The 17,445-nt window shown below is 41.2% G+C and overlaps 1 protein-coding gene across 1 annotated transcript; it reads left to right on the forward strand.

Moving 5' to 3' along the window:
* Positions 1 to 1,936: 1,936 nt before the first annotated feature.
* gnai1 (guanine nucleotide binding protein (G protein), alpha inhibiting activity polypeptide 1) lies at positions 1,937 to 16,926 on the forward strand. The gene is made up of 9 exons (XM_029495658.1): positions 1,937 to 2,462; positions 8,732 to 8,774; positions 10,063 to 10,204; positions 10,493 to 10,650; positions 12,732 to 12,860; positions 14,266 to 14,395; positions 14,587 to 14,740; positions 14,976 to 15,208; positions 15,712 to 16,926. The coding sequence occupies exons 1-8, from the start codon at positions 2,345 to 2,347 to the stop codon at positions 15,164 to 15,166; spliced, it is 1,065 nt and encodes a 354-aa protein (XP_029351518.1). The 5' UTR covers positions 1,937 to 2,344; the 3' UTR covers positions 15,167 to 15,208; positions 15,712 to 16,926.
* Positions 16,927 to 17,445: the final 519 nt, after the last annotated feature.

Genomic DNA, 17,445 nt, shown 5'->3' on the forward strand with positions numbered 1-17,445 from the left:
ATTTATTTAGAAATTTCGATAGGCAATACTTAAGCAACAGCAGATCACGTGATGACAGAACAGAAAAACACCATAGAGTAAAAGATTTCCAGTTTCCTCTAGTTTCTCAAATCAAGTATGCAATGACTAAATGAAGGGGCCTTTCCTGAGAGCCGCCCTCTACTGTGCACGTCATCACAAGTTGTGTAGGGTTAGTTTCAAACACATTAACATGATCAGAGGTTTACAAACTTATAAATCTCATCTAATGAGGAACGGTGGCCTTTTCAAAGGACATTAATGCATCCCATGTTTGTGGTATTTTCTGAGTTAGATAAAAATGACATAACCTTTTTTGCCTGAGGGATACACTGGCTGTTTTGTGTTATCTCAAGCCTTAAGAGGGCCTGGATGACAAAGATGGAAACCTCCAGCCAGCACAGGACTAGAACGAAAAGGTCAACAGTACAAATTTGCATGTACTTCCATAAAGCCGCATTTGACATGAAAATTACATGGGAAGGCACAAGCTTTCCTACACCATGGGCCATTTGTGTGGAAATTTTTTGGAAGGGAACACCGCAGGGTTTTAGACAGACTGTTGACATTGAAGACTAGCACTTGTCCGACAGGCTTAATTATTTGAACCACAAACAATGGGTCTGTACTGCTGAATGGCAGGTGACAAGACTAGCACAGACACGGTTGGAGGTTTTGTGTATATGGTTACATTTAATTCATAGCAAAATTCTAGTTGCAGTACAGACCACACAGGTCATGTAATTATTTTACATTATTTATATTATCTATATCAGAGATGCATTAAAATATGTGTAGAATACTCAATAAATGTATTTTAACATCAAATAAGGATTTTATTTTGATTTCAACTATTGATGCTTACAAGACAAATTAAGATGATTATTTAAGATGTTTATTTTACGAAAAAACTTCTCTGATTTAAAGATCAAACGGTATTAGCTGTTATTTGGAGAGCACTCAGTAAAGTTTTGGGTGTGCAGACTTGGAAGGCATTCTGCTTTTTGCAAGTATCCGGTTTGGGCGTTCACCTTCAAAATAAAAGCATTAAACCAATAGGTGGAGAGATTTGGTTTTCAGGTATTAATTATTTGGTATTAAGTTATTTAATGGTGACAAATAAAATGAAAAACCTACTGTATGCAAATACGAGGCTAAAAACCACCAGAGAAATCATCCTTAAATGTAAAAACAAAAGAATCAATGAATGATATGATACATCACAGGTGGGCAGACAAATGTAAAGATGTACTCTGCATCTTAGCCACAATTTCTCTGCAGGTCTTTTGGGGTTCCTTTTCCCTTTTTGGCCTGGCAGGTAGAATGCACCATTAGAAAACAAACAACACAGACAATAATAACATTGATTTTTTTTCTTTGTAAACATTTAAATTATAAAAACTAAAAAATTTGTGGGTTTTTTGTGCAATAAGTTGCCAAGTAGTGCAAAGAGAGCATTCCGATGCTGTATTAAGCGATTGCACATCAAAGTAAAAAATAAAAAATAAAAGAATTGAAAATCTGAATCAAAATCAAGAAATTTGACTCCAGTTCACTTCCCTCTCTCAGCATGCAAGCCTATATATATATATATATATATATATATGAAGAAGATGAAAAAAAATAAATATAAAAATAAAAAATATAAAATAAGAGGGACAAGAGAGAAAGATAGATATTAAAGTTTAAAAAAATCCTTCAATCTTGATTTAACAGTGGAGATTGAATAGCGTAAAAAATCAGCAATAGCTGTCTACATTATTATTATTATTGTTGTTGTTATTATTATTATTATTTTATGCAGCTCTTAGCACAGAGATTATTCCACACAGTGTGTTGACCTTTACTCTGAAAGGTGCGGCCGGAACTGTGATGGCGGCTGCTTGCGGGGAAACAGCCGTGTCCGCTCGGCCGGAGCTGCCGGCTCACAACCTGCAGCCGCCGCCACGACGGATGGAGGCGACCGGGAGGGAGAGCCAGCAGCGAGGAACCGCACCGATATCCGAATAACCGTTCTCTGTTTTGGATGTACTGAGGATTAATTCAAAGAAAGAACTGAAAAACCGAAGAGACGCCATTACTTTTCTTTTTCTTCTTCTTCGTCTTTTTTATTTTTAATTTTTTTTTTTTGTGTGTGTGTGAAAAAGTCGCTTCCCCTTTTTCCTCCGTCGGCTGTCATTTAAGATTAAAAAACACAAACGGCCGTGTGTGTGTGTTTAACCCCTTTAATGTGGGTTTGTGTGTTTTATGTCAGAGATTTTTTTTTTAGATTAAGAAATTAGATATAAATAAAAGGCATCTGGGTGTGTGAAGGACGCGGCCGAGGATGGGATGCACGCTGAGCACGGAGGACAAGGCGGCGGTGGAGCGGAGCAAGATGATCGACAGGAATCTGCGGGACGACGGAGAGAAGGCTGCCCGGGAGGTCAAGCTGCTGCTGCTGGGTAAGAAGATGGGGCCGGGCCGGGCCGAGCTCCGGTCCGGTCCGGTCCGGTCCGTATCGGTCCGTTGGACCAACTTCGCTCCAGGGATATGAGGGAGGGTTTGGTGATAGGCGGTGACACGATGGTGGTGAAACCCCGCGTTTCTGACATTTATTCCCTTTATTTTATTTTATTTTGTTTTATCCAGCAGGCGACCAGTTGTGAAGTTTCAATTCCGCATCGTTAGCTTACGCTCCGCTTCTTAGCTAGCTCCGGTTTAACGGTCAAAACTGTCAACTCTCTGATGTCACATCTGTGTGTGTTTATTTGATATCTTTAGGTGAAAATCACACACAAGGCAAGTTTTCCCCTCTTTGTCCCCCCCCCCCTCCTCCCTGCCCTTCCCCTCCCCAGCTCTTGGCATTGGATCCATTCAGCCATCTCTGTGGAGCACTGAATCGACCAAATCCTCTCAACAATGGCACATTTCCTCTGTCTGCTGTGTAATGCAGTAAAAAACAGGCCCATGGCTCATTAGGGGGCCCAGGCCTGGCTGAAAAACTTTGTTGAGTCAAGTCATTTCTTGTAAAAATTTTCTTTTAGCACATTCAAAATCTGTCTTCTTTTTTTTTTTTTTTTTTTTTTTTTTTTTCTCAGCTTCCTGTTTTTGAAAGCCAATTTGTCACCTCACCTTGTCCTGTCTTGCTCTTAGCTTAAGTTTCACTCTCAAGATGCATTGAGTGATGAAAAGAAAAGAAAAAAGGGCGTGCGTCTTGTGCAAGAAATTCACAGTCAAATGTAGTCAAAAGCTGATTGAACGTGTGCAAAAAGTGCACAAAAATGACACAAGAGAATGGCATTGCGTGCTTGGTGTGGAGGTGACCCTATCATTTCTGTTTTCACTGACCTCTGTACACCCACGCCCTTGCTCAAATCCTCACCTTCTTCAAACGCTGTCTGTGTCTGTATATATGTGTTATTGGGCTTTCTTTTCATCCATTGTGCCATTTCCTGGCTTGCTCTTACAGCCATTAATGCACAATTACAAGATTTGCTTGCCTTTGGAAGCCAGGCATGTGTAACAAAATGGCATTACTTACTTGTGGAGAAACACTGTTATCCTTGTAAATAGAGACCATAGGTGAAAAACTTTTCCATCAACCCCTGAGGTGGTTGGCTTTGGGAAATGTTGACATGCACACACATGGTATGTGGGTTACCAGGACACAAAGTCTGAAGCCAATATCAATAGCAGGCAAACACCTGACAGAAGGCACAAAATAAGAGCTGTTAGCGTTTTGTTTTGGTTTTTTTTGTGGGCAAATTTGTAAGCCAGAGCAAGGTAAACAACGTTTTTCCATGGTTTATTTGCACAACTCGGCTGCACATTTGCTACCATTCTGGTTGGTGTTCATCAGCATGACAGAATCTTCCCATTTCACAGGAAAAAAAATTAAGATTGTGGGTTTTGTTTGAACTAGATTGCACATGTTTACTTATTACAGGTAAACTGGATTCCTCAGGTGCTTTGGAGGCCAGATGGGGCTTGGTGATTTAAAACGAGCAAGTTGGGTCAAGTTTCTGCTATGCTGCTGTAGGGTGGAACACGAGTTAATCAGCTCCGCAGACCATGTAGCCTTACTTCACCTATTCTCTGTCTCTCGGTAGAAAGGCCAGTTCTGTCCAGGTGGTTGTGTGCCAGGTCGTGAGGCCCCCACAGTTGGCTTCTTTTGGCACAACTTCCTGCCATTTGTGTTTGATCTGTTCTGCATGGTAGCCAGGTAACATATGCATAACAGATCCTCTTCAGGTTTCTGCCTGAAATGACACACAGACAGGCCCAGACGCCAGGAGAAAGGAAACGAGGGCCTGTAAAATGAGAGCACTGGTAATGACTGAAGCATTAAAAATTAAAAAGCTCCACTGCAGAGAGGCAGGGGAGAGTCAGTTAGGAGTTTTGAGTTGTTTACCCTGAGGATAAACAGTCACTGAAATGATACTGTTTCAGGGATGTTGATTTGCAAGCAATTTTGGAGCATACTCTTCTCTAAACTCAACGTGTCAACAAAGAATGGCGCTTGAAATGACTGCAGAGAAGAAGTATCCCATACAGCTCAAGCGGCTAACCCCACCTCCAAAATGAGTAGATAATTTGTGTGCAGGTTCATGTGATGTCCACCTGGTTTTCAAGTATGGCCAAGTTCAAGTTGTTTGCTCTGTCGCTGGCATGAAGAAAATTGGCAAATGTGAATGAAGAAAAGGAAAAAAAAAGAAGTTTATTTGCATGCAAAATGATTTGAATCTCTGACATTCTGTGTGCACTCTGTCAAGTTCAAACCTGGTAGCAGGCTCAGGTGCTCTTTCTTTTATCAAATGAAAAAACATTTTCCATTTAGCTCTCATTTTATCTCCTGGATCCAATTATCCTACTATTCATATCGACATGCTAAAATAGATTATAATCTCCTCAGCCTAATTACTCTTTCTATAGCTGTCGTGGAACTGTGGAAAGAACAGGGACTGTGGGAACTGTTCTCTCTCTTAATGTCTCCCATATTTTTTAACTTATGTAACCAGCATGACTGTCTTACTCATCTTGGAGGTGGGGGGTGACCCTCATAAACACGGACAATCAAAGTTGTTCAATTGCTCGCTTTCCTTTATCACCCTTAGCGTTGTTGAATATTTCAGCCATGTGGGAAACAATCTTTTAGCTATTGATTTGCTTGTTGGCAGATCGATCCCTGTGATTTAGCGTGGTGATTTTCCCTGGTGAGTAGCTCCGCTCCGGGAATCCTGGAATCCTTCGTGAGTGACTCAGACTTAAATCCCCCTAGAGAGAGAGGCAAGAGGTAAAAAAAAGAGAAAAAAGGATAGTGAGTGAGTGAGAGGAACAATAAATCATACAGACTATAGGAAGCAGAAAGTAAAGAAAGAACAGGGATGTGTATGACTGAAAGAGAGTGGAAGAACGAGAGGGAGAGACAGGGATGAATACCAATGCTTTCATGCTGCTAATGTGGCGTCACTAATGTGGTTAGTACATTGTGCCAAACTTCATAAGCCCTGCTTCAGTCTGGGGACTGCTCACCCAAAAAAACTGGATGTGCAGCATCATGGCCCCCACAAACTTCCTCCCAAATTCATCTTCCCTTGGCCCCAAAACAAACATAAGCTATGCTGAGAAACAGAATTTTTTAATAACTTTACAGATTTTCCATCAGGCTTAGGACCAACATATGGTTAATCTATAACCAAAGAGGCCCCTGGCATTGGGAGCCATTTTAATCACATTTGTCTCCATACAGCCATTGTCACAAAACATTCCTCATCCTCGCTGCTTTGGATGATCATCCAGAGGGAGCTCTGAGAAGAAGTATGTGTTTGCGGTTGGCAGATAGAAACGGCTCTGTTCTCTGAAAAAGGGGGAAGAAAACCTGTCTATTTTCACGGCAATGGTTCTCTTGGATTTTCCTAAAATAGTTTGAACCACTCGAAACAGAAACCAGCTGCTACAGTGGTTTGGACTGTGTAGCTGTTTTGGGGTGGGCGTATCAAAGCTGTGGGTGTGTAACATGACTCTGCATGAGGAGCGGTGGGTCAAGCATGTGGTTCCATGTAACCCTTGGAGGTCTGCGTGTGTGTGTGAGTCAAAATCAGGACAACTCTTTGTTTTGTGTTCTTAAGTAAGAGCAGCTTTGACAGGGGCCACACCCTAATGATATCACTGGTGTGAAGAGACTAGAGCCAAGTCGCTTACATAAACACACAACTCACTCCCTGTTGAATATAATGAAAATTTAGACGCTGAATTTATAACTTTTGTCTGATATTAACCATTAGAATGTCCAGAATCAGGGGATGAGCTGGTTCTGGGCCATTAACAGTCATGACAGAAGACGTCACTGGAGAAATTTGCGTCTACATTTTCACAATTACAGTGTGTTTATGCTCTGATTAATCAAACATTACTTTTTATTTCGACTTTGTGACACACGTCTGAATCATTTCATTTGTCTCAATGCAATACAAGAAATTTTGGAAGACTGGGATTTCTGTTTACTTTGTGTTGGGGGGGTGATCATTAAAAAAAATTATTCAAGTAGGCCTACAGCTGTTATATTTATCAATGCTGTTGCTGAACTCTCCCTTAAAGTTAAACAAGACTGTTCTGCGGTTAGCTTGAGAAAAGCAGTACATGATCACATTTGATGAGCAAAAATCACAAGGTTTTTCGCATTATTAATAGATAAATAACTCGCGAAAAAAAGAATAGTGGGGAATTTAGTAGCATTTGCTTTTCAGAAGTCTGTATTTCAAAAGTGCACTGGAATTTTTAAGCAAGCAAAGCAGTAAACCTCCCCAGAAACCACAGAGAAATCACATTACAAGCAGTTAGCTAGAAGTTTCCTTCATGAGGAGGTTACTTTGAATTCAGAATAAGATCATATTCTGCCCTAAGTGGGTTTTCATCTGTCCCGCACAGAGAGGAACTGTGTTGTAATGTGAATTGTCTCTAGCATTGTGAAAATGCCTGTTGGGCAGTCCGAGATGGTGCCGCCATGCCAGCCCAGTGGCCAGCTTGGCCCCATCAAGCAGCATATCTGCTACCTGTGTTTTGGCATAGCCCCAGCTGAGCGTTCCACCCCGCAGCACAGGGAGCTGCCGCTGTACCATCAACCCCCCCACCCCCCACCCCCCGCCCCTTTCCCTCTCTCTCTCCTTCAGGGTGCTCTGGCACCCGAGTGGTGACACATAATTAAAATAATGTGTCCTCAGGTGAATCCCATCCAATTATACTGGAGGTGAAGTGCCAGAGCTGTACTATCAGCATTCAGCTACTCCTGAGGGAAAGTTTGTAGGAATCTGGATGGGTAGCTTGCACACTGCAGCGGGATGCGTGTATTTATTTATTCATTTTGTGTTTAAAATTTTTATAGATTTTACCCCGGAGAAGCTGTAACTCACGGCTTGAAGCAGACACAACAACAAGTGGGATGTGTCACAAATGCAGTGTTGTCATATTTTTTTTTTGTTGTTGTTTTTGCAACAATAGGGAAAGTGGAACTAGATTAGGCAGATGATTTATTATGCAAGAGCGAACCATCTTGTCTCGGACGACAGTGTCACGAGGTAACAGATAGTGCTCGGTTTCATGATATGAGTCCACTTCCTCTTATTCAGTTTCGAGAGCTGGGGCTGTTTACTCTGGGAATAGTCTCTCTCAAGTGGTTTGGAAAAATCTTCCCTAGTGGCAGATGAGCGTTACGTCAGTGACAGTCGGCCAATTGCTTCTCTATAACTGGGTCTGTGATGCTGTAATATGAGGACACTGAGTGCACATTATTAGATGTAGTTTATGGTAATACCCATTAGAGCACTCTAATGAACGTGGTCAACACAGATGGCTTTGATTGGAAGGAGAATTTTAATAAAGGGTCACTTCCAAGTGACTGGTTATGAGAGCATTGAGTACAGTAATGGAAAAAAAAAATACCAGATGCATAATACATGGAAGCCAACATCACACACACACACAACCACAACCACAACCACAAAGCCTCCTCAGGTGACTGTGGCCTCACACTAAGGATGTCCTGGATATAACGACAGCAGTTGCCATGGCGCTGTGACGTTTGAGAAACCCGCAAAGCTAAAGCCGTGCCGACAGTCTGATTCCCATCATGCCCCCCTCCCTTCTCTGCTCTTTTCATCACTGCATTGTCTCATCGGTCAACTCTCACGGCAGTCTATCTAGTCACTTGCCAACACATCGTGCGTTTTTTTTATTTTGGTGGGGGTGTTTGGGCACTTCGCAGCCTTGTCGATAATAATCTGTTTTGCTGCCGTGCACCAGCAGGCCAAGAGCCATCACACACTTGACAGCATGAAGTGAAGTCTTTTCTGATGAAATACCAAACACACAGTTTCCCCAGATTTCTTTAGCAGCAGAGATAGTCATCTGACCCACCGGTTTTTGACTTTTCAGTCCATTAGACTGGAATCACGTGGAACTGCGGCCAAAGCAGATGTTCCTTTTAAATTCAGCACACACACTGTTGTTTCTCAGTTTTAGTTCCAAAGTGATTTTAGTGTCATTGTTCCTCATCATGCCACTAGGTCATTCCCTGTACGCAATGTATTAAATGCTTCGTTTTTTTATAATTATTACTCAGAAAAATAGATGGGTTTGTTATCACAAGAGTAAGAAATTTGCAAGTTTCAGGACTATTTCTGCCTGAGAGACTTTGTTGGCTCTTTCGTTTACACATTTTTCTTTTGTTTTCCAGGTGCTGGTGAATCAGGGAAAAGTACAATTGTCAAGCAGATGAAGTGAGTAATCATTCTACACACTGAAGTATCTTTTTTTTTTTTTTTTTTTTTCCTTCCTCCAGGGTATCAACAATAACTTTTCTCATCAGATATGCATAATGGCAGCACACTTCATATAATTTTCAATGTTAATTCATTTTTCTACAAAGCAAACAGTGTCAGGCACCAATGGTAATTTTATGGCGGGTAATATTACGCTCCGCAGCTCGCAGTACAAACAGGACAGGTACCATCAGTAATGAATAATGAAGACTACCCAGCAGGATGTATGAAGATGAACTCAGACACAGTCATCAATCAGCAGACATAGAGGTGCCTGGGGGGTGCATTTTTTACATATTTAAACAGCTGCTCTGCTGTGATATTGCCTTTTCTATTGGTTCCTCACCTGTACAGGATGAGCTTAGCACTGCTCCTGCAGACATGTTATTTTCCTCACTATCATGAAATCTGTCCACTCAAAGAGAATGATTTACTTTAGGGTATCGTAGCATAACACAGCTTACAGAGCTACATGTTGTTAGCCGAAGTCGAAAACTGTCAACAAATCCCCATGAAAATATATTATAGCCTATAATAATGACAATATCTGCAGCTGTTACATTCGTTTGTGTAGTCAGAGCCTGATATAGTTTAGGGAGACATGCTTTTGTCCAAAAATGAAGAAAAATACTGATCACACTGTTGCATTATCATCAGTCATTAGTATATGGAGTATATATTTAGCACACCAAATCCACAGCTGAAAATAGATCTCAATAAATGCCATCATTACTGTGTATTCAGTGAGTACATTTCTAAGGTAAAGAATTGTGATGCATTTAAAGATGTGCATCTCTAAAAGAAATAAATGAGCTTGAAGCTGAAAGCTGCAGACGGGGAATGGAAAGGCAAAGCCAGCCTTTAATTGCAAATTTTACTTAGAGATCAAATGAATGCTTGAACCCATGCTAATAATTTCACATTGTAGACATTCAGCTGATGCTTTTAGCAAAAGCTTCTTTTTCCTGGATGACAATAATTTAAAGAAACAGAAATGTGAAGCATAGAGATCAGTATTACAAGAAATGAGCTCATGAGAAAAACAACTCTGAGAAAGAACTTTCTAAGAAAGAGAAGAGACATCTTTATGTGGGGAGAATTTGCTTTGAAAAATGAGTTTTTTTGTTTACGATGAAATTTGGAACAATGTGGCCAATGTTGGCTGTTACTGTAAAGAGCTGCATTTAGTAACAAAAAAGTCTCCACCACTGACTCGCCCCACATCTGTCTCCCTCCCTCTCCCCAGGATCATCCATGAGGCAGGCTACTCAGAAGAGGAATGCAAGCAGTACAAGGCTGTGGTCTACAGCAACACGATCCAGTCTATCATCGCTATCATCAGAGCCATGGGGCGCCTCAAGATTGACTTTGGTGATGCTGCAAGAGCTGTGAGTGAGAGGGCGGCAGAAGTGTAATGCATTTGTCTTGGACGAGAAATCTGAAGTGAATTTTTGAGGCATACTAAAAATTAAAACTCAGCAAATACTTTTGAGTTTTGAACTTAAGTCATATTAAATGTATTGTAAAGGTTTAAAGTCACATTAGGCAATGTGGTGCTTTGTTGTTGTAGTCTGATGCCAGAGGAAAATTTATATTGGCTTGGTAGCATCTTTGTGTTAATTATAATGGTGGTGTAATGATTTATAATTTTAACACCATCCTGAATCCTCTCTCAGGATGATGCACGACAGCTGTTTGTGCTGGCCGGCTCAGCAGAGGAAGGCTTCATGACGGCAGAGCTGGCCGGTGTTATTAAGCGGCTCTGGAAGGATGGAGGTGTTCAAGCCTGCTTTAGCCGCTCTCGCGAATATCAGCTCAACGACTCAGCGGCATAGTGAGTCACACATATAAGCACATACAAACAACCGAGGCAACAGTTGTGGGGTTCGCCAAAAACTGTGAGTCACCCACTGAAGAGACCCTATAGGCCCTGCTGACTCAAATTTATGTCAACAACTTTTGATGGCAAAGTCTGTCGCATCAGGCTACTAGGAGCCCAAATTACTGCTGTTCCACTGCAAACACACAGAAAATCTGATGCCATAAATAGCCAAACACATGCTGTCCCAGCCTCCAGCCATGCTCAGAAAGCGCAAAGCTACCACACCGTGCATCTGCCTGGACTTTTAGACTGTCAATATTTGCCCTCCTCTGCTAACCCTGAAGAGCAGTCACTGGAAAGAGTATTTAATCTTTGACTTTACACCTCAGCACAGGAGCATTCGCCACATGCTTAAAAAGAGAAAAAGAAAATACACAAATACAAAGAAAATTCTCTTTCAGCAGTTAAATTGAGGCATTATTTTCCTTGACCAGCCCTTGGCTTTGAATCAAATGATATCATCACAAGGCAGCTCCTCAGTTTTGTTGGGAGAAAAGCTGCTGAGGAACAAACATCAGTGATGACGGCAGGGGGAAGTGCAGCAGTTGGCCTTTTTCTAATTGGTTCCTCAATCCGGCTGTCCAGGGGCTTTGCATGAATAGGAAACAGCTTTTTTAAACCCAGAATATATCACTTCACTTAATTCTTTGGAAGACAAACAAAAGGCTTTGTTTGCTAGAAGGGGAGATTACTTGTGTTTGTCTTCCAGGAGCAGGAGGTCACTTAAGTCTTTCTACATGGAATTTTATCAGCAGTGACCTTGAGCTATTAACTTGGGTGTGTGAGTTTGTGTGCAGGACCCACAGATCCACACTTAGAACCAATTTTAGCCAAGTCTTATGGCTTTAAACAGAAATGCTAAAACAGTCATGAAATGATAACACATGACTCAGAACTTGTTATAGCTCAACTTTAATGAACGTTTGAAAGTGTAAGAAGTTTAAAACTACATGAATGTTAATTATTATCAGTTTGTTTCAAGCTTGACGGACAAAATATTATGTTTGAAGATAAACAAAAACTTTTTCTTGGATAGTTTTGAAATTTTTGCCTTTTTTACAATTACATTTTTCAACAACTGACTAACTGATTAATCAACTACTCATTCGGAATACATTGGCTGTATGAATAAGAATTGAATATGTCACAGTCAGAAGATTATTTAGTACAAACTGTTCACCTTGGCACAACAGTTTCTTTTGAGATGGTTGTGGTCACACTAAAAGTTTGGGGATTTCTGCTGACTCTAGTGTGCAGTTGTTTGAGGAGTATTGTTCATCGCACATTGATTTCACAAAGAAGCATGAAAAAAAACATGTTTAACTAGGATAAAGAGCTCATTCAACCCTGTTCTCATTCAGGACCACGGGAACACAAGAGTCTGTCCCGGCAGGTATTTGACAAAATGTGGAACAGCACTGGCTCAGATGGGCAGATGGCTTGTCCATTACTGGTTTAACAACACATTCACACTTTCATTTAGGAACGTTCCAACTCAGCTGCGTGTTAGACCCACGGCAGGCCCCAGAGGGAATTCACTACACAAGAGAGAAAACAATGCGCGTTCCCCACTGAGAAGAAAAGAGCTCATATTTAAACCCAGAATCTGTTTGCTGTGAGGCAACAGCTCTAACCACTAAGTCACTGTGCCACAATTTTTAAAGTTAAGACAGAGTTTTTCTATCTGTCTCTTTAAAGGGGTTTTTGGTTTCTTGGTGCTAAATTGTACTGCAACTGAAAATAATTTAATTTCACAACATGTAGTCATCTGAGCTGAAGTAGTTTTCCCACAAAATGTGAGCTTTTGATGCGGAAAATATCAATCCTGACTTGTTTTCAGTTGTGAATAAGGAATGCAACCTGATGTATCTATGAGAATACATAGGGAGTTGTTTGTTACACACTTGACCTTCATACTTCTGATAAAGTTTCTTTTTTTTCCCACCTGCTCCTTCTCACTCCCTCTTTCCTTCTATTTTCTGTTCTTTTTGTTTTCCCTATTTAACATCCTTCTCTTTGTGTCCTTCCCTCAGCTACTTGAACGACTTGGACAGGATATCCCAGGCCACCTATATCCCAACTCAGCAGGATGTCCTAAGGACTCGAGTCAAAACCACAGGCATTGTGGAGACGCACTTCACATTCAAGGACCTACACTTCAAGTGAGCATTTCTTCACTGCAACAACTGGCTCAAGCTCAAAGGGTTTTACATGATGGCTTAATTGGGTTTCCTTCCTGTCACTGACTCATTCGCTTCCATAGACGTTCCCTTTTGTACATTTTCAGCTGTAATTTGTGACACAGTCTATGAGGGTGTTGTGCGAATCAGTGATGACTCAGTTGTGGCCCTCTGTTGAAAAAAACAGACAGGAAGTGGGAGCAGTCTGTTCAATGATTGACAGCTGATGCAGTTGCCATTGAAATCATCATACAAAATCACGAGGGAGAAATCTCATGCTATAGTTTTCCCATAAATACACACACACAAACACAGAAGCATATACAATACCAGACAGGATGTCTGAGTTTACTCTTCTTCTGAAAGCCCATTTTCACCGCTCTAAGAAACAGACCTGCTAATATCTGACTTTTATCAAAATGATAAAGGCTTCAATCAACATTCAGACCCAGATCATATGATCCTGTAGTAAAGTTTTTCTTGCTGTAACATTCTTCAGAGCACAGACACCATAAACAGAACTGTTAGCTGTACAGTACAGTGCTGTTAAGATAGAAATACAGCAGTTGCACTGAAAAAAATGTTGAAAAGTTCAAAAAATACACAATCACCAGTTGAAGTGTCTCACACAGAGGCACCAACACTTTCACAGGAGCATCAACCCAGGGACGATGTGTGACAGATGTGTGACAGATATGTTTTATCAGTTTTCACAGCAGTCAGTCATCCTCAGCTGTGTGTATGTGTGTCTGTGCTGTGTAAGTGCATGTGATGGCATTACTACTCATAGTTGTGTGTCTGCATGAACCGAAGGACAAACTTGACCGGCTGTCAAAAAAGGTTGAATCTCACATTTAAATCAACCTGCTTGTACCAGCTAATTTTCATGGACAATGGGGAGCTAAATGAGGCATTGCTTGTTTCTCTTCCACGTTTGACAGTCACATGCATTTTCTCATATTATTTTCGACACTGCCCCTTTGGAATCTGATGAGAAAGTATTCTTTGCCCTTTGAATGAGCTGCGACTTCAAATCGTCCTGAATAGGGGCATGCATGAAGATCCAAAGGGCACTGACATTAAACATTTCAAAGCAGACAGTAATATAACCCACATTCATACCTCTTGGGAGCGCAAATAAGAAACATTGGAAAAGATCTGTTCCTCTTCAGTTTCTCTATTTCCTTCTGCCATGACAAGGTCAGTGCACAGTTCTCTAAAGACTGCCTGAATTTTATTTCCCCTTTATCATTCACTGTTACGTGTAACTACACTCACACTCATTTTTGGTTTTGTGTCCCATTAACGCTGTCTGTGCTGTATTGTGTTGTGTGCATGAAAGCTGTGGAACATGGTAACGGGTTAATTTCTTCCTTGTCCACCACAGAATGTTTGATGTTGGTGGTCAGCGATCTGAGAGGAAGAAGTGGATCCATTGCTTCGAAGGCGTGACCGCCATTATCTTCTGTGTGGCCCTCAGCGACTATGACCTGGTACTGGCCGAAGATGAGGAGATGGTGAGTGGTGCGCCCACTGACTCATGGAGGAGAGATAATAGCAGGCATAGTCTGTTCATACACAGTGGGAAGTCTGGTTGACCTGAATCATGATGGGTCAGAGAAGTAGAAATAAAGGATGGCTTCTTTTTCCATGTTGATAGTTCAGTGTGAAGCACAGTGATTTGACGTCATCTTCCTTCTTCCCCCAGAACCGTATGCATGAGAGTATGAAGCTGTTTGACAGCATCTGCAACAACAAGTGGTTCACAGACACCTCCATCATCCTCTTCCTCAACAAGAAGGACTTGTTCGAGGAGAAGATCAAGAAGAGTCCTCTTACCATCTGCTACCCGGAATATGCTGGTGAGATTGGCAGCGTTTGGCAGAAATTTCGACAAACATAGCAGTTGAAACCTCAAAACTTTCTCTTTAAGTTTGATGTATGCCTTCCATAGTGGTGGATTAAAAATAGTTAGTATAATGACATGCAGAGATTCCACAAAGTGATTCTAATAATTTTTTGTCAATATCAGTCAGCCCCCAATCATACAAATCAACAATTCCATCACTTTCACTTTCCATTTCTCCTCTTTTTCAGGCTCCAACACTTATGAGGAAGCAGCTGCCTTCATCCAGTGTCAGTTTGAGGACCTGAACAAGAGGAAGGACACCAAGGAGATCTACACCCACTTCACCTGCGCCACAGACACCAAGAATGTGCAGTTCGTCTTTGACGCTGTCACCGATGTCATCATCAAGAACAACCTCAAAGACTGTGGTCTCTTCTGAGGATAATGACAACAAAGACTGCAAACCCCCTTTTTTTTCTTGGTAAGGAACTCCTGTGATCGTTATTATCCATCCTCAGTCTTTCCAAAAGTCAGAGCTCGATCAAAGTTCACAACTTTTTTGAGTGACTCGCATGCTGTGGCCGTGTGTACTATGCGTGACGGATGAGGACACCTGTCAGGATTATGAATGAATGTCTATTCACCGTTGCATCAGGATGCAGTGGGAGTTGCTTAGGAAACCACGTGGAAGCCTGGTTAAAATGTCTGCCTGTGCACTCTAGCTGTTCCTTTGCAGATGTGTTGAATAAATTGGCTGGTTTACTTACAGACCTTAAGCATTCAGAAATCTGGAGGAGTAGATCTGAAGTTTACCACATAGATGCAGTGTAATAAAATAAAATGACTGTCCTCCTTTAAAAGAGGCTTAAGTCATTTCTGCTTCATTTAAATTTGTGTTTTATTTTGAAGTTACTGCGTCGGGATCGAGGACTCATCCCTCCTTTTTCTCTCCCCATCCTTCATGTGTCTTTCTCTTCTTCTCAGGCATCGGAGCCATCTTATTGTGAATCTTTGGAGGGGAAGATGAGAAGAGTCGGGATGATCAGTTACAGACCAGTGCTGTACTATATGCCACTTTTAACAGCTTTATTTATGTTTTTGTCTTGGAACATTTTGAACTAGCGTTACGACATTTGTGTTGGATGTTTGTATCATTGTAAAAGCGTCACAGCAAACTTTTTTTTTTTATTTCCTGTTTTTACTTTATTTTAATTTTTGAGGAGAAGGAGGAGAACATGTTTTTGTTGTTCTTTCTGCCGCTGTCTCTGGAAAAGGAAACTTTGCTATCGATGGGAAAGCTTCTTTTCTTCCTCCCCTACATCCAAAGGGGAAGAAAAGAGGTGCAACTTTGAGTCTAGTTTGTTGGTACTTGTGCCTTCGCATGCCTTTTACTGCGGTCGTAGTCCTAATGCTTGTTCTGTTGCCTGCTGAATTGCTCTAAACATAAAGAGGTAAACTGTTTTCATACGTTAGTGTCCCTGCTATCTTCTATGTGCACACCACTGAGCTATCAGGAGGAGGAGGATTTTCCCTCTGGTCTAAAGGTACATGGGTCTCTGTGGTGACCAACATGTAGCCTCCACGGTCCCCCACCCACCCCTATCCGCCATGACAATGGAAGGCCTTGCTGGCCAATCACACAGTACCATACTGAGATGTATATTGTTACATTTACCCCACAAATCTGGGGTTAAGGTTTTTAAAAAATGTCTAAAAATCATTCTACCCAACCATTCAGAAAATGGTTAGTTAAGGCACTGAGCTTGTCACATGCTCAAGTAAAAAGTACAAAGACCAGAGTAGGCACATTTTACTGTATATTTTAATGTATTTGGTGTTGAGAGAAAAATTGTACCACAGAAAAAGATGGCTGTAGAGGTAGGGATGAGGTCTGAAATGTTTTAAGGTTCAGATGCCATTCATGGTTCCTATCTAAGGATGATGATTTGGGAGTAGAGGTGCTGCTTTGAGGATCCATGAAAACTTTCATTCAGGTGATTGGAAACGACTGTCAAGGGAAGCCGATTGTGGGATTTTTAGATCAGTAGTACTTTGCCAAGAAGACTGATGATAAATAAGATCCTGGATGTTCATATAAAGAAACTGCCACAAATGTCAATGTAGGTGTTTGTTCTCCGCAGAAGGAGAATCTTTGTAGACTCATCTCCCTTATTTTGCTAATAAAAACCATTTACAAAACACTTGGAATTGAGTGAGTTTTCTCTTAAATATGCTCACTGTCTGTTTTCTTTCATTGTGCATCTCAAGAGCAGAACAATGCTTTTTTTTGTGCAATGCTTTTATCAGAAATGGGTCCCACACTCCTGCTTTGATGCTTTTGTATTTGTTGGAATGGAGTGGGTGCATCTTGTCAGTGAATAAGCACCTTGTGTTGATGCATCATCCTTCACAAGAACCAAGGTACCTTGTTGTCTCCTGAAGAGGAGTCCCACGGAGATGATGTCAGATCTGTAAAAAACCTCCCTTACATCCATACTCCTGCCTGGCTGTCTCACCTTTTACCTTGCCAAGTGAAAATGCCTGAACATGAAAGATTTAGCAGTGAATGCTGACATAAAAACGGACCTAATCTAATTTTCCTACATCCTCATCAATGTGATGTAAATGCTCTGATGTGGCCATCTCCACACTGTCGCCAGTGTGTATCTCTGCAGTCAGACCAACACAATTTGCATTGTAAATGTCTGGTAACATGAC

The sequence above is a fragment of the Echeneis naucrates genome, chromosome 23 (assembly GCF_900963305.1).
Source record: "Echeneis naucrates chromosome 23, fEcheNa1.1, whole genome shotgun sequence".
NCBI lineage: Eukaryota > Metazoa > Chordata > Actinopteri > Carangiformes > Echeneidae > Echeneis > Echeneis naucrates.